The 18,797-nt window shown below is 28.8% G+C and overlaps 1 protein-coding gene across 5 annotated transcripts in view; it reads left to right on the top strand.

The window, feature by feature from the left end:
* Positions 1-18,376, top strand: part of LOC103576227 (CREB-regulated transcription coactivator 1) — a 29,578-nt gene extending 11,202 nt beyond the window's left edge. For 2 of the 5 annotated variants that reach the window (XM_014444087.2, XM_014444089.2), the window contains 10 exons: positions 5,895-6,156; positions 6,277-6,382; positions 7,494-7,644; positions 10,095-10,142; positions 10,424-10,579; positions 11,350-11,451; positions 11,549-11,710; positions 12,767-12,841; positions 13,304-13,454; positions 13,540-15,934. In XM_014444087.2, coding sequence (XP_014299573.1) covers positions 5,895-6,156; positions 6,277-6,382; positions 7,494-7,644; positions 10,095-10,142; positions 10,424-10,579; positions 11,350-11,451; positions 11,549-11,710; positions 12,767-12,841; positions 13,304-13,454; positions 13,540-13,742 — 1,416 coding nt within the window. In that variant the 3' untranslated portion in view covers positions 13,743-15,934. The other 3 variants (XR_001345358.2, XM_053737782.1, XM_008556371.3) reach the window with 3 other exon arrangements.
* Positions 18,377-18,797: the final 421 nt, after the last annotated feature.

Raw genomic sequence — 18,797 nt, forward strand, 5'->3', positions numbered from 1 at the left:
GATTTTTTTTTTACTTATTCAAAAGTTTTTTTTTTAATAGACAAAACGATTAAATAAACTTTTAATAAGAGCTTTAGATTAAGTATTCATGAAAAGTATTGATCGATCTCCATTATCTGCCGGTTATATATATTTTTTATATTTGTAATTTAAATTAAAAAAAATTTATGACATAATAAATAACAATAATATCAATAGTGTATGAGAGTTTGGTAAATTTATAAATTTATAATTTAAAAAGCGATTGAATCGAAGCATTAGAGTGACACTGAAATGACCATGACCGAGTTTTCTTTCACCTGAATGAGATCCATGGGCAGGAAAAGACGAGAGAAAAAAACCGAGGGTGCAGAATATAACAGAAGCGGAATAAAATACAAGATAGGGAAAGAATGAAAAAAAATGAATGTTTGTGTGTAGTGTTTAGATGTATAGAGGCATAGGCAGCATATAGAGCTATAAAATAAAAACTCAAAGCATGTGCACCGAGGCATGTGCAGTTATCAGGCATATATGTGTATGGTATCATACTACTGTATGCGCTGTACTGTACTGTAGTTGTATAGTGTACACTAGCACACTACAGTACTTCGTGCAGGTTACACTAGAATTCAGAAAGAAGAGCTCGAGGGTGGAAACCGTGAGGAGGGAAGTATTGATCGTGACTGTGGGTACTCATTCGCTTGTTCCGGGCGCGTGCTACGTGTCGCTGCATCCTGCCGTACTCATCATCATCGCAACCAAAACGGATATCACAGATTCTCAATTTGTAAACTTCCGCTTTATCTATATTGTTTGCTACTGAATATTTACATCCAATATGGGGTATAGGTACCGTTTTTGGCCACTTTAGCCCAAGTTTTGGACACTTTAACAAATCAGATAAAGACCCAATGACATAATTATTTTTAAAAATCTGTCCAGAGATACTTTTACCCCACTATTATAATGGAAATTTTATTTTATACGTTTTCATTAATTAAATAGAGTATTAAATGTCAAAGAATGGAGCAGTAGTCGCAAATACAATTTCTATACTTTACTTCAATACTTTTTTTTTATATTTAACAAAAAAAAAATATTTCATTGCTTATAAATATATAGACATTTATTTATAAACTTAAACTTACGAACGTTTTTTAATTAAATTTTTTTTTTTAAGAAAATAAAGGAAAAAAATAAATTTTATGTATTAAATTGGAAAAATTTAATTAGAAAATTTTTCTACGTATATATTAAAAATGCATATTTTTTAAAATGGAAAAACTAATTAAGTTTATGTAATCAAATAGGGTAGATTAAAAAAAATTTTATTATTTTTATTTGAACGAATGAAAAATACAAGTACAACTTTTTTTTTATTTCATTTAACTAATTAAAAATTTCATGTTGTTTTAAATGCTGGAGTTTAATTTTTTATTATTTAAAACACTTGTTTGTTGTACCAAACAGTAATTTATATGGATGTATATTTAGATAAATTGCTTTTAATTGACGGTTAACTGAACCCGCCATTCAATCGACTAAGTAATACAATTTTAATAATAAATTAGCTTAAAATAATATTTTTTTTTATCAGACCTGCGTATCGGCCATGATTCCCACAAGGACAGTCTGCACCCCGGTCTTTCGATTAACAATTGTTATAAATTTAGACTTGAGCACCTCACGGACTTAACAATTTCCAAAGAATTAATTATCAACGCTATTAAATTAATTTATCACTTAGTAAATATTAATATAAATTGAAGAAAAATGGTAGAGAGATGCGGCTTAGAATACAAAACATCTGAGTTATTAAAAATTTATGATGTATATTATTTATTGTAATTATAAATTCAATTATTACTTTCGATATCATTGATTTGATTACAATAGAAAAGGAAGAGACTTGGTTGGGCGGTAACAGTACGCGGAATATCCTGGGCAAAAAAAAAACATTTAACTTTTTGACAAATTTAAGCCAAGTAAAAGAAATCTGTCAAAGTTGACGTTTTTTGACAAATGGACACTATGTAGGTCAAGTTAGCCAGAAAAAAGTCAAAATCAAATGTGTTTTCGTTCATTTTTTGCTCACTTTTGGCTAACTTGACCCAGTTAGTAACCATTTAAGTCAAAAACGTCAAACTTGTTATTTTTTTGACCCGGGATCACGTTTGTTTTTGACACTCCTCTGTTACTAAGTAATATTTTGTCCTCCGGCTGATGACAACAAATTAATTATTTGCTGCTAATTTAAAATAAGAATAATTTCTTCATGTAGTTATAAAAGATACAGAATCTAGGAGAGAAAAAAGCAAAAGAATTATTTTGCCAGGCTTAAAAAATAAGAAAATCAATTGATTTGTCTCAATCTATACATTGAACACCGCGTTCAATGGCACGGTACATCAATAACATACACATACATGAAAGTATAATATTAAAAGAGAGAAAATACTTGGCCTCTCTTGCTAATCGGGTAACGTGATTCCCTTGGTATCTATTTTAGTCCTCAGAATCGTTGGATAAAATTGACTCGTCGTTATTTATTCTACAGGTGGTGATGTCCCTGAGCAAACTTTGCCTGTCAACACAACTGTTTCTTCTCAGCCACCCTCTCATCTTTATTTTCTTCTCAAATTCTTACATTTCTTGTCTTTTTTACATTTCCTTTTTTTCAACTCCACAAATAAAATCTTTTGCGTCTTACATTTCATCTCTAAACTTATCTTCTCAATATTTAAAAAAAAAAATGTTTCTACCCTCGACCCGAGGGAAATCGATTGCTCATCTACGTCTGAGACGTCGATTATTACATCTGATAATATGACACTTTTATATACCGCAAGAGCAATCATTATATTTTATTTTATCGCCAATAATTTATCAGCGATCCAAGCATCGACTAATCGATCTTCAATGTTTCAATTATTTCTATTTTATTTATCATATTTTTTTTTTCATTAAATTATTCATCGTTGACCTGACATTTAAAAATTAAACTTATTTCAATTATTCGCTCGTATATTTTATATTTTATAAAAAAAACCAAATAAACAATGCATTAATTAGCATCATTTTGATGTGAATAATATATTTAAAAATTTAGCAGTAGGTCAATCGGCCTAACTTGTGTGGCAAAAGTTTAACCCAAAACTTCCGCGATGCATGATTTTGTAATCACGCAGCCTGTTTACCTTTCAACGGACATGAAATTGTTCGAGTTATGTATTACGATAAATATTGTGCCGATAATGTGCACTCGGTTTACTGATTTATGTACAGCGTATGACTAAGTGACTAAGCCAGTTGTAAATGTACATATTTTAAAGTCGACTTTATGGCGAGCACTTGTGAGAGCCGCGCTACACTGGTGACATCTATTACAGGGTAGTAAGCCAACGATATATATGGGAGGGAGAGACAAAATGGGGTAGGGTGTAGCCAAAAAATTTGATAAAACATTTTTCCCGTAACAAATGAAAATTTTCTTTTGAACTGCAGCTAAAAATTTTTCTATTTACTTTGAATATCATAAAAAAAAAAAATTTGAAGGATTTGAGTTTCAGAAAACTTAAAATTTTCTTCAGTACCCCATTTTACCCCCTTACTCGTGATACTAAACTCAAATATGTCAATCGGAAACATTTACTGTGGGAATTAACATAAAGGGTAGTCATCGTTTCCGTATTTAAAGTGTCTAGTTTTGTTCGATTTCAATCTCCATTTACTTATATTTTTATGAATAAAATGATCATAGGATTGCTATATATAGAGGATGAAGAAAGAAAAGACAAATAAGAAAAAGATAAAGAATAGGTCGATAGTTCGTTACCTCTTGCTCAATCGTTTTCGTGAAGGAAGCGTGATTACGTGAGCGGGAAATAATTCAAAACGGGGGTGGACTTGAAAGTATATGTCTATATATATTGTTATACATGACTTTGATAGCCTCAAGAGTGTTGAACTTTACTCGGTCACGTAAGGATTAAGCTTACATAATTTGTTTGTAAATAAGTAATTTTTTGAATTTAAATTTAAAATTCTGAGGAAGAGATTTACTATTATTTAAATAATTTATGAGTATAAGGGAAGTAAATAATAATAATAATAAAAAGGTAGGAGTGTATGATATGAGAAAGTATTTTATGTCAAGTGGGAGAATAGAGGAGACTGCGAGTCTTGAATGGGCTCTGCTCTCTGATGTCGAGAATTCGCGGAAGCGGGTCGGTGATAGACCCCGAGCGTCGCGACGCTGTCGTCGCGTGGGCGTAACGAAATCGTCCAAGGAGTCGAGTAGAGGGTAAAGGGAGTAGTTTAAGCTATGCCAGTAGTATAGATGTAGTTATGTATGCCGTCGGGGCAATGTGAATATGGCTGCTGAGAGGAAAAGGGAAAAACCACCGTCGATCAGTTCCCGACCTCGACAACTTTCGCGCGTGCCTCGCCATTCACCCGTGCCAGTTTCATTCTAACTAATGTCCCGAGGCACATGGGTAACGGAAAATTTTTATATTTATTTACATATTTATAGGGTAATTTTTAAATATGATATTAATTTTTTTTATTATTTTCTCAGCCCAAAAATTTTTTGCGCCAGAAATCCTTTTTTTTCTGTGTATTGATAAAGAATAAATAAATACTTTACATAATTACTGATAAAAATTTTTTTTTAACATATCCAGACACGATATTATTATTTGAAATAGAGTGATAATTATTTAAAGTTACAGCAACAAAAATTATGCAATAATAATTAGATATATCGGTAAGCGGAAGAAGATAAATAATAAAAATAATGTGCATTACAATATAAATATAAAATACAGAATTAAGAGTTTACAGAACATTTGTATTTGATCATACAGCTTATTAACAAACTAAACAAGTTTTCCTTGAACCTTGGAGTCCACTCGTGCTGTCGGATTCATACAATTTAAAACAACAAAGCGACATGACACATGACAGAGTAGAGCGTGAGGACGCATTAACAATTATTAATTATTCGTATGTACACAAATCGTCAACGGAAATGCAAAAAATATTTCTGGCTATTGAATTATCATTATTATTTATGCATTTTATTTTTATTTAGCATAGTCACACATGGTCATGTTTATTCCCGGTCGTATTTCATAGTAACAACAAATTCGGAATTCAGATGATAATAATAATAATAATAATAACAATGCAATGTGTCAAGCTTAAAAGTGATAAGCCTAGCTGTAACATGCATTGTATGTTGTATAACAAACTTTAATCGATTTATAATTGTGGTCGATATTTACGATACCTTGGGGCTAAAATTATAGATTAAACATAGTAAATTTACCGGGTTAAGCCCTTTTATTTCAGTATTCTCGTTAAATAATCAACAGCAGTTAAAATAATCAATGATCCCTCTAAATTTCAAGAGATATTTTTAAAAAAATTATATATATATATATATGTAGATGCAGAGTAGGTTAAAAGTAATAAAATTTAAGAAGAGAAAATAACATAAAAATCTGAGATTACACTGAGAGAAACTTAAATCTGAAATTTAAGACTCGAGTACTTGGATATTATTTATATTTTAATTAAAAGTATTAACTTGAGAAAAGTATTTCCGACAAGGAAGATTGAATGCCAGCATTAAATTCCGTCATACCACACCCAGACCCCCGATTAAACTGCAGTATGCCGTAGCAGCCAATTTAATACGACTTTGATGGGACGTAAACTCTCTGTACGACCTCCGATAAATGTGTAAGACAGTCACGAGACGACTGCATTCCATTGATATAATCAACGATTGCCTCTAAAATATTTCCGACTATCTTCCTCACTATCAATAAATAAAATTATGTTTTGTAGCTCTGAAAAATAAACAAATAATTATTTTATTTAATAAAATTTATATTTTTTTATAGACTGCGCTGAATAACTTGGAGGAGATGCAGCACAATCCAATGATGTATCGTGGTACCGAACGTGGTAGGAGTCTGGGAGTAGGTCCTATGAGATCACGACCCATGGAAAAAAGGTACGACACCTCGCCGTACAGTGGTACATATTTATCACCACCACCTGACACCTGGCGAAGAACAAATTCCGATTCAGCGCTGCACCAGAGTGCCAATGAAGCTTGCCAATCTAACTCCACGATTCCTCATCGACGAGGTAGCGATACATGTCGGTGTTTTATATTTTATTTATTTATTATTTCTGACCCTCGGACTGTCTCTCCGACATCTGGGGGTACTTTACAAAATTATATTATTGTATAATTTATTTATTTAATTATTCTTACAGATCAACATGGAATGGGTAATACGACGAATGACAACAGAGATGGACATCATGGGTTTATTGAGAGACCAAGATCTTCCTGCGAGATGCCAAGAGTGCCAGGCATCCAGTGAGTTAACAAACTCGTTATTAAAATATATTTTATTTTAAATTTAGACTGTAGGCTATATGTAGTCGATTAAATATATATATATATATATATATGTGTACAATTGTATATATAGTAAAATACATGTATATGTAGTGAAAGAGTACTATTGGGCTCATGTCCAACATTAAAGTTTCGCGTGTGTAATCAAATAGTCGCGAATGCTACAACAATTGTGTATATACGGATTATGTATGTAGATAATTATTATTTCCGTAGCAAGTCTGATAACCGTATTCGGTAAATGATTCGCGAATAAAATTATCCTTAAGCTCAAAGCTTAGATGCAATTTAATTGTAATACACCGGGAACTGGTAGAGATGCATTAAGAGTGTGTCATCAGTACGTGAATATCATATATATACATATACATATATTATTTTATTATTGTTATTATTATCATATTATTAATACAGCTGTCTGCTGTCTTATTGTGTCGAGTTGCGTATAAATTATTTATTTATAATATCATCTCTTATTCATCTATCTTTACCATCAGACACTTAAATTCACATTATCACTATACATAATTTATTACATATATTACATATATAAAAATTAATCGATACTGGATTACAATCAAACGACGTTTATTTATACACGTGAAACCTTAAGTTCGAAAACCAGATTCTGTAAAGATAACCAGCTCACACTTTCCCACGTTTATGTATATATATGTATATATATATATTATAGTGAGATAATACATATATTTGCGATGTATTTAAATTTATATCGTGTTATAATTAAAAGATAAAAGTAATTCAAGTTTAATTTAAAGCTCATTATTTAAAAAAATATATTTTGAGTAATTTAATAAGTGTTAAAATCGACATAGTTTCGCATAAAATATGTTAACATAGGAGTTATTTATTAACGATTAATTACCGACACTTGAAGTAACTTTTGATTGATTTAAATAGTTTTTAATTACTAAACTACATTTGTTTTATTGAACAATACACTATGATTATTTTAAACTCAGGTGAATAAATAATATAAGTCAAAGTTCGCGTTGCAGAGTAATATTATTTATAATATCATGGTATATTTATATATTTTTACTTTTAGTATATATCCGAGTTCACAACCACCAGGACCACAAACGCCTATTGGTAATAATACCGGATCTCTACCAGATCTTAGTAATGTTCACTTTCCGTCGCCTCTTCATACGCCGTTAGACCACGAGGATCACTCGAGTAGTACACAGTACAGTAATGTAAGTACATATAGTTATAAAAAAAAAAAAAAAAAAAAAAAAAAAAAAAAAAAAAAAAAAAAAACATTATTTATTGACAAAATATGATCCTGGAGTTAGTAGACAATTAACAATTTTTGGATTTTTTTTTAATCAAATCTATTACGAGAAAAAATAAAATAAAAATATGACATATAGGAAATCAGAAAATTATTAGACGTCAGCTAACTTCAGTATCATTTTTAAAATACAATGAAATAGTATTTTAAAACATTAAATTAAAACTTAACTTAATTACACAAGGAAGATTTATACATTTACCTCTTTGTTATTAATTAAAACTTTTTAAAATAATTAATTATCATAAATACTGTCTATTGTCGAGCCTTAAATGCTCCCGCTTACGATGACTACTGTAAACTTTTTAAAGGTATGATTCAATCGGTTTTTTTTTTTCGATTTCTCTGTCTCTATTTACTTATTTAATTATTTATAATAATAATTGTCATTATTAATTAATTAATTTTATTATATATTGTGACTGCACAATGATTTTTAAATTTAAAAAAACTAAAACGCTTCGCAGGAGATTAAACTGGACAAGGAAAAGAAAAGTTTAAATAAAAAAAAAACAGAAGGAGAAAGAAAGAAGAGAGTAAATACATTGAAAAAATTCCCCAGGCAATTTATATTCTTTTTGTTTGTTTGTAAAAAGGATTCAAAGATTTAAAACTACAAAGATTTATCAATATAAAATTCTCCTGTTTACACAGAGCTTTTACAATGTTGAATTTATTTTTAAAAAAATTACTTATTTATAAATTCAATGAAAAATTCTTTCTCTTTCTTTAGAAATTTATTTCAACTGGAAAAATCTATGAATCAGTCAAAGCAATTTATTGAATTTTAATAAGTTATTTATTGTCATTTTATATTATAATGAAGATAACAATGAAAAAATAGAAAAACAAAGCAAATGCTTTACTATTCCAGAGTCCTCAAACGGGCAGTCCTACAACCCTGTCGCCAACCAGCTTGGTGCAAGCTGGAAGGCTATCCTTTTCACAGGATCACAGTCCACCAGGCGCCCAAGTAAATATCCTTGATCCTTGTTTTTATAAAAAAAAAAATAAATAAATAAAAGTAGTGTTTAGGGGTGTGTGAGTAGTTCGAACTTTCAAATTATTCGTAAATTTTCAAATTACAGTTGAACTCCATTAACTTACAGTTAGTGTACGGAGGAGCGGGAATTTCTTGAAATTTTCGAGTTAACGGATGCCCCTCTTTTAAAAAGTAAATTATACGCATGCGCCCTTACATATAGCATCGAGTGGGAGACAGTGTAGCTTGTAGTAGGGGTCAAAATTAAGGGGAAGCTCCGAGTTAATGGAATCCAAATTAATAGAGCGACTTAATTCGAAAATTTTCATTTGAATGACTTTAAATTGTAATATTTTTTTTCAAAAATTCAAATTTATTTCAGATGTAAATAGAACTCAGACTCAAATTTACCAAAAATTTATTATTTTTTACTTCAAAATTTAAATTCTCTAATAAATAAAAATTGAATATTTGAAAACTAATAAAAAATTTCTCGATTCAAATCAAGAAATTCGAAAAGTTACAGATAATTCGAAAAGTTTCGAATTATTCAATTCGCACACCCCTAGTAGTGTTATAGCTCGCTGCTAGTCTTAGCCCCTTTTATCAATAGAATTCCTTACAATAAAATTGCTGTTTCCCATATTATATTAAATATAAAATTTTTCATTAGTCCATTCTCTATTGAAGAATCTTTAACCTTCACATCCATTAGATAATTTAATTTAATTTAAAAAACATTATATAAAAAGTCCTGTTACTGCCAGCGAATTAAAAAAGCCAGCACGAAATTATTAAGCTTTTTTTTCGAAGAACGTTACTATTTTGCATGAAAATAGTAGGTTAATTGCATGAGTAGGTTGAGTGCAGTGATAGACCACGGCGAATGGACATTGCGTGTGCTAAAAACGTACACACATATGTATATAAATATACAAGTCTCGTGAGTGCATCGCGTGCCTCAACACAAACACACAAGCAGAACTTACGAGTATTTCTGGTCTCGTTATCACCCTATACTACATTACTCTACACTAGTGAAAGAGTAACCAAGAGAGAGCCTTCCGCGTTTCGATGGCATCCTCGAGGCCGTTGTTGTTTGAGGGGAAGGTCGTAAGTTGATTGCATGAAAGAGATTACTATCGTTACTCGTCGATTATCACTTGCTTCTTATTATTTTTTTTTTTTTTATTTATTTTCTTACTCGTCTGAGGATATTTTTTACCTCATTCTTACATCAACCCCATTCAAGAGTACCAACGAAAGCTCAACATCTCACAGCTTATTTATTATTATTTATTTTTATTATTTAATTATTATTTTTTATTTGCCTTTTTTTGTAGTGTTTCTTTGTCTTTATTATTTTGCAGAACCATTTATCAGTGCCAGTTAACTCTAGATTTCTTCATACAATGAAGGTCAGTAGACTAAAACTTTTATCATTTTGCTTTTAAATTATATATATTTTTTTAAAATTCATTTATTATTAATTCAAATAATAATAATTATTATTTTGAATCCTTTATGTTAGTTAATACTAGAAGTAAGTGCTTGATATATTTATAAGTAAATAGGATAGACAAATAAAACACACGAGGGACATAAATCCAATGGACGTAAATAATTAGACTAATAATAGATTTTAAAAAAAGTGCAATAAATTTGCTGGTGGTCTAACGATAAATTTTTAATTTTAAAGCATGGCGTGACGTTGGAAAATAGTACAAATAATTCGCAACAGGATTTACGCTCGTACGGACAACAAACTGCTCAGCAACCACCCTCTACATCTCACAGTCCTGGTCACCACTATATTTATCAACAGCCGCACAGTCCTGTGCCGCCACAAAGTCCTGTGAGTATTAAATGACACAAGAACTAAAGTGTACACTATATAATTAATACGATCCGGTCTTTGTCTTTTTCATACTTGATGATGATGAACGGCCAGCTTTATTAAGGATAATTGTAACCCAAGTAGCACAGAGACAACTTCGAGATGTCAAAAAAATGTCTTTATAACAAGACAAATTTTTTTTTGTCAAAACCCGAATTCTTTTAGATAATTTTTTATTTTTTCCTGTCTTAAAAAGTCATCTCAATTGACATCGTTCTGATGACTTATTTGTAATTTGATTTTCGCCGCCGTTTGTGTCAATTTTTAGATGACAAAAATTTCTCATTTTATCAACATTTTGATGCCTAATCAACAGATCAAAAATGTTATTTTAAATATCAAAAAACTGAGTCTGCTACTTCGGTTACTTGGGATTATTACATATATGTAGTGTTAAAAATTTTATACGATTTTCAAAAATAATTCTCATGGAAATTTAACAAAATTTATTAATTTTACATTAACAGAATCCTCAGACATATTCTTTGCTTTTTAAAAATATACAATGACCTTGAACTCCTAGCGTATTAAAATTTTATCAATTAATTAAAAAAAAAAGGATATCGCAGTTACAATATCGCCGAGATAAAAATTTAAAAAACATTATTTACAATTATTGTCAATTAAAAGTTAAACGAAAATTTTCAGGTTTAAATTTATAAAAAGAAAATTTTAAACAGCGCTTACTTGTCATATTAATATTATTTTATTTATTATCTACTTAACAGAATGGATCACAGTCCCACCAACTTAATTCCTTAGGATCGTATCGCACTAATCAACCAGTAAATCGACCGTCTCCTCAATCGTCGCCCAGTATAACCCTTCAGGTAAGCCGGCTTAACTCACCACCACTTGATGGTCATGAATAAGTAATTACTTAAATACGTATACTGATAATTAATAAATAACTTAATTACCTTACAGGGTAGCCCTTTAAGCTACAGCAATAATCCCTCAGCACCACCGAGTCCTACAGGTCATCCGGGATCAACGGGTCTCACCTCCGATAGTCTAGATCAAAATAGTTATTTCCTCACTCAGGTGCAAGCTGCGGCGCTTCAGCAGACCTTCGAACAATTCAACATGGTGAGTTTTTATTTAATATTTTAAATATATTCATCCCATTAATTTGAAATATGAGTAATATAAAAATACTAAACTTTTCCATAATCGTTTGTTTGTGCTATCGAAGGGAGTGGTGAGTAAACTGTCCACGTTAATCGTTTAATTGTATGAGAATATAAACCCGCAGGATAGTAATTTATTTATTTTGTTTAAATGCTAATCCAGGAAGTGGTGAGTACCCTAGACCGGATATTTCACTGTGTAATTGTATTGTCTAATTGCGCTAAAGTGCTAGAGTACTTTATTTTTAAAAATAAAAATCAGTTGTAATTGATATAAATAATATATATGAGAGGATTTAGGTCTAGTCGCTGAGATTTCCGATCCGTCAGAGAGGAACGAAAGGAGCAGAAGATTTTTTTATTATTGTTACTGTCGTTATCATGTAGTCTAAATAATTACCTGTTATTTTTATCTCCGATTACAATTCGTTGCAACCTGTCACTTTTACTAAAAGGTTGCATTGTTTATCTGTTACCTGCTTACCTGCCGTTAGGACTGGGCTCAAGTGGTGCAGCAGCTCGTGGAGTCAGGGTGGACCACTCAGGTAGTTTTGGTTTCCCCCCTAAAACAATACCTATAATAAATATACAATAATTACCATCTATTATTTATTTAGTTAATAACTATGAACAATGGGGCGGAGTAGATTATTGTTTAGATATAATGGAGAGCCCAGATTGGATTTTTGTCCTTTTCCTTTTCCTTTTATTATTATTATTATGTTTTTTTATCGTCATTCATTGCTTCATTTTTTTCCGGCAAAAGAAAATGGAATGGGATGTGAATTTATCGAAAAAAAAGAATAATAATAATAATAATAGAAACTCGCAGGTATTAAAATCGAGCGGATCGATGTTTTCATACAATTTTTTGTTGTTTATTATTATTCATATTTTAGTTTATACTTTTTATACTCGCTTCTATCGTTTTATTTCAACTTTTCTACTGAGTAAACTGCAACGAAAAAGCTTTTATGTATACAATAGTCAGAATAATTATTTTTTTTTGTCGTAGACGGATACGTCGTTGGATCCAAATTCCATTGGGTCATATATTGGGTCTTCAAATGACACCTCTAGTTTTACTCATGTTAGTTGAGATTTATTGTATAAAATTTTGTATTAATTAGGGGTGTGTGAATTGGGCTCGAATCAAATCGAATCGAATAGTTATATATATAGTTATATACTCCAATAATAGTTATATTCTATTCAATTTGATTATTATTCAAATTTTTTCAAATTATTCCATTCGAATTGAGAGCTTAGTTTTTAAAGTAAAAATAATTTTTTCGTAGATTCGTGTCTAAGCTCAATTTACCTCTGACAAAAATTTGAATTATTGGAAAAAATATTAAAATTTTAAGTCGTCCAAAAGAAAAGTTTGGAATTATTCGATTCTAAATACGAATAATTCATAAGTTCGAACTATTCGCACACCCCTAGTTCTAGTAATTAATTATTATTAATCATAATAACAATAATTATGAATTAAAATGAATTGTTAAGAATACATAAGCTTGTGATAAATTAATATCACTACATGTTTCAGAATGACATGATTAATGTCGGTGGTGAGTTGGGTAGCAACGACACGAGCTACTACAGCACGAGTCCTCAGATGGCGTATCAACCCAGGACGCCTACGACGACGCAACAACTAACGCCTCAAACGCCAAATACACCTACAATTATATTGACCGGTCCATTTGATTTTTAATTTTTAAAAATTGAAAGCTATAGACAATCAATACTGAGCAATAATAATAACAATAAATAATTTAATAGATTTCTCGGGCACTGATGACTTAACGAAAGATCTCGGCTCATCGATATCCAGCGACTTTGATCCAGACCTGTTTGCTTCGGATGAAGCTCTGAGACAGGGCTTAGGACCGATCGACCTGGACGGCTTGCAGATGCTCACTGATCCTGACACGGTGATATCTGACGCAAATGCCGAAGATCACTTTAGATTAGATTGTCTTTAAAACTGTAAGATTAATTTTTAATGAGAGATTTTATTGTAATTACCGTAGCAGGCGTGAGAGTAAGAGAGAGTGAAAAAAATTAATTTAATATTTAATAATCGAGACAGTATACCCAATCGACTGCGGATTAAGTGTTCGACGTTATTTAGGATTAATGTGACTCTTCTGATGTTTTAGATAGTTAAGACACATTGACATGCACGATTTTAAATTATAATGATGATAATAGTAATAATAATAACTATTATTATGACGATTATGTTGAAAAATATATTTGAAAAAGTGATGAAAGTGAAATAAACCCCGGACGTTACTTAAGTGTTGAGCTTCCAACGAGCCGCTTTTATTTTTTACATCTCAAGATTACTCTCAACTACTTCTTGCTCTCGTTTTTTTTTCTTTTAATTATTATTATTATTATTATAATTATTATTACCGACACAATTTATGTCCACCCTCTTATGAAAATATATTTATCTCTGTCTCTGCAAGCTCATACTCTATTTTGTAAAAATACAGCTGGTAGTTGGAAGCTACACCAAGTAGTCATCGCATGTCGACTGTGTCATTCGTGATAAAACAAAAATTAATTTAAAAAAAAAAATAATAATAATAAAATACAATTATACATATAAATATACAAAAAAAATAAATAATTATGCGTCGTCGTTTTTTGAAGACTATGATTAAAAAAAAAAAAATAATAATACGGAAAATTTATCAACCTGTTTTTATCTTTATTTTTTACTATTTTGTATATTGTATCATACATATATATGATCTCTGAAAAGCACAAAAAACAGAAAGCAAGGACAAACAATAACAAAAACTAATAATAATTATAGTAAAAATATAGAGAGTGATGTGTTAATTATTTGTATACATGCTTTAATTTTTACGCGGATATATATTAAATGTATATCTCAGTGATTGAGCCCTATATCGTGTAATAGAGAGTAGGTATATAGAAATTTCACGAAGGTTAAACTAGAAGAGACTCGGTTGTATATCGTAATGACTCGTCTAGGGACTTGTTATAATGTATAATAATAATAGATTATAATATATGTTAACGGAACTGATGTTGGAACGACAGAGTATAGGGTTATTCAACGACAAATCAACATCATCGTTTTAATAGTCAATAAATTTAAATTATTTAAATTCATTTTTTTCTATCAGTCTGCTGATTGCAATTTGTTTTGTTTTTATTTGTTACCGCATTAATTATTATAAATTAAAATATATTTAATTTCAAATCATGTCCAGACCAACTTGATAAAATGATAAATTCATAGGGAGGTGTAGATTAAAATTTAGAATTAAATTTTCACCATAAACTGGACGTTTTGTCTCTTTATTAGGACTTCTTCAGCATCTAAAACAAGTTGTCATTATAAACATTTTTTTGAATTATGACGTAAGGTAAAAGACCTAGTACCCGATCAGGGGTCTTTTCCTTTATATGGATAAATTATTCCTGTTTGCAATACTATGGTGTCCTAGTAAAGCTAGGCCATGTTGGCCATCTGACGGAAATTTGAAAAAATTTTTGGAAAAATTACTATGACCGTAGTAAAATTAAAAATGGTTACAGTAATTTGCTGTTAATTTATTTTACTATGGCCGTAGTAATTTTTCCAAGCATTTATTCCAATTTCCGTCAGGTGGCCAACATGGTTTGGCTTTACTATGACACCATAGCATTGCAAACAGGAATAATTTATCCATGTAAAGGGACAAAAAGTCCAACTTATGGTTAGAATTTAAGTATAAATTTAAATTTACTGTCCACCTTCATATGAATTTATCATTTCATAAATTAAAATAATAATTACAACTTTAAAAAATATTATTGGATACGATTATAATCGAAAACACCTTCATTACACTGTGATATACTTCTTGTTGTTGTCTGCATATCATTTTAAACCGTTAAACGCTTTCGCGTTTCAATAAGAAAAGAAAACTAATAATAACAACAATAATATTAATAATTATAATTATAATATCGAAGCTAATATTTAAATAAATCATAATTAAAAGGCTAAAAATTATGTGTCAATTGGTAATAAATTAATAATATTTGTTAAAAAAAAATATTTATAAATTTTATAAGAGATTCGCGCAAATTATAAAGATAGATGTTTTGTAAATTTAAATAGATATTATATTTGTATTTTATTGTTTGTTTACAGGAGATTTATTATTCAAAAGAGAGCTCTATGATATATAAAGAGATCTGATAAAAGATTGTACTTATTGATATGTCGTTTTAAATTTAAATGTTAAATCTCAGACGTTTGTTCTATGGAAGAGTCTTATGGTAAATTATAAATAATATATAAAATACTAATAATAATAATTAATTAATTAAGTAATTAAATAATAAAATAATAAATAGTTGAATTATAAATAAAAATAATAGATGAAAAATTAATTACAGAAATAAATTAAAGGCACGTAGATGCTCTCGCCTGTACCCTCCGTAATTGTCAATTCTTTTTTGAAAGTAATATGCTGTACTTTATATACACAACTAGTTAATCAAAACCAGCTAAGGTAAATCATTCAAATAAATATTTCAAATTATATGACTAATGATAAATATTAACAGAGAGTAATTAACAAGTGTAAGATAAATTTTAAATTTATGTTTATTGACAAAAATTTCATTTTATATAGATGATATGAAAGATTTATGCGTGACAATTTTATCCTCAAATTTTTAAAAATATTTATTTTATAAAAGGCCATTTATAAAATACGCTCGGGAGTCTAAGGTGACATCACAGCTCATAAAAAAATTTGAAAAATTTTTCTGGGTTTTCTTCAAATTTATTTTCTTTTTACGATTGAGTCATTCGTTTCATATTTTTGAACATAAATATTTATATTTATATTCTGTCAAAATGGGAGGGGGTTTATGTGACGCAATTTTGATAGGGATCGCAGAAAATGTGACGAGAGTGAGGGTGTAAAGATTAAATTTTGTGTGTATTTTATAAACGGCCACTAAATTACCATTTTTTTTTTAAATAAACAATAGGATAGAGGTACCGTTTTTGGCCAGTTTTGACCACTTGAAAAATTTTAATAAAATAATTTGCTATGTAAGGAATGATATAATTAATTTTTTTAGTTCGTTCAGACATTTTAATTACTGTATTAGAATGAAAATTTTTTTTATTAATTAAATTGAATTATTAAATGTCCAAAAATGGAGCAGTGGCCAAAAATGATACTTCTACTCTACATAAAATAATAAATGAGAGCATCTTTAGTTGCCCATCGAACTAGTAGAAAATTGCGTTCATTCAATAGTTCTTTTCATTGATAAAAAATGAAAAAAAAAAAAAAACAAATCCGTCGAATTATTGTAATACTGTCAGCCGAGAAACGTTAATATATTTATATATATAAATAAATATTTCATTAATTATGAAAATAACTGAGCTGAAGACAGTGTTCGTACTTAAAAAATTAAATAAAAGCTTATTTGTACTCCGTTTTTTTTTAACTCGAAGTATCTTACAACAACAATAATAATAACAATAAAAATTGTAATTTAAACAACGAGCAAGAAGGAAATGTATTATGTATTATGTAATTTCTTTGACTTGTCTCTTATGTCTATCAGAAATATCTTACGTTTATATTTTTACTGGAGTCATTTTTGTAAATTAACTTAATGAGCACTTTGTTAATTCATCAATTATTATTTTTTTTTTTTATAATAGATTTGTGGTACGTTGAGAGATATTTGCAATCATTGAACAGTAAAAAAGTGTACATGTAACATGTACACTTGTAATTAATTGTTTTTGCTTGAATAAGAATTTAGAGTAATGGTAAAAAAAATGTGTGTAAGAATGCATACGAGTCACGAAACACTAGTCTCATTGTTATCTTTTTTCTTTTTTATATGTATATTTTTAATTACATATTGATAATTTTTATAATTTAAATAATAAATTGTTTGTTGAGGGAGAGATAGAGTCATATAAAAAGACAATTAGGGCAATAAAAGAGCGATTTATAAATTTAAGAATAAAGTTTACGGGCGAATGGATGAAAATATTTAATGAGCTATTGGATGTTGAGTAATTGCGTGCGAGTTAATTATAAATATTATTAATTGTGAATTATGATAATTTTAGATAAGCAGATGAAGGTGTAATTAAATTGTAAATAGCAAATATTAGATGTCGTATACATTGATATTAAGAAAAAAATTAATACGATTTAAAAGGTAAATTATTATGTCATTAAAAAAAGATAATTTATTTATTAATTATTACTAATTATGTTTAGTAGATTTATAAATTTTAGAAGATCGATATTTATATGAATAATTTGAAAGATTGGTTCATTTTTATTAAATAAAATTACCGCGCATCGCGCGTATTCACGTAATCTTTTATTAATCAACGAATAAATTTTTAAATAAAAATAAAAATATAATTAAGAATTTTTCTTACACTAATTATTGAATTTTTGATGTCAGTAGCGATGCAATAATTTACAGATTTAATTATCGTTACTATAAAATAAACAATAAATAATGAGACTTTATAAAATGAAATTTAAAAAATTTTAATCTCAATTATATAGATTTATAAAATAACATTTATGCATAATAATTAATCAATTAAATTATAAATTTAATTGGATAAATAAAATTTTAATTATTATATGCCTCGAAATTTTGAATTTTGAAAGCGTAATTCTACATTTGTCATTTAAATAAAACTAGCTCTCTAATTAATACAAAAAATATATATATATAAATCATCTCTTTTTTAATTATTTCTTTTTTTCTATACCCAGTGGATGGCGATGAAAAAAATTAATGTTAATAATTAATAATTAATAAAAATAAAAAAAAACATGATACTGAAATTAGATGTCTAATAATTTGATTTTTTTCTAAACAATAAATTACGAAAAAAAAAATATTTAAAAAAAATGCACATATAGATTTTTTATTTTTCTACATGTGCATATTTTTAGTTTTTTTTTTTTAATTGTTGATAAACAAATTCAAAAATTATT

This window comes from Microplitis demolitor, chromosome 3 (genome assembly GCF_026212275.2).
Source record: "Microplitis demolitor isolate Queensland-Clemson2020A chromosome 3, iyMicDemo2.1a, whole genome shotgun sequence".
Lineage (NCBI taxonomy): Eukaryota > Metazoa > Arthropoda > Insecta > Hymenoptera > Braconidae > Microplitis > Microplitis demolitor.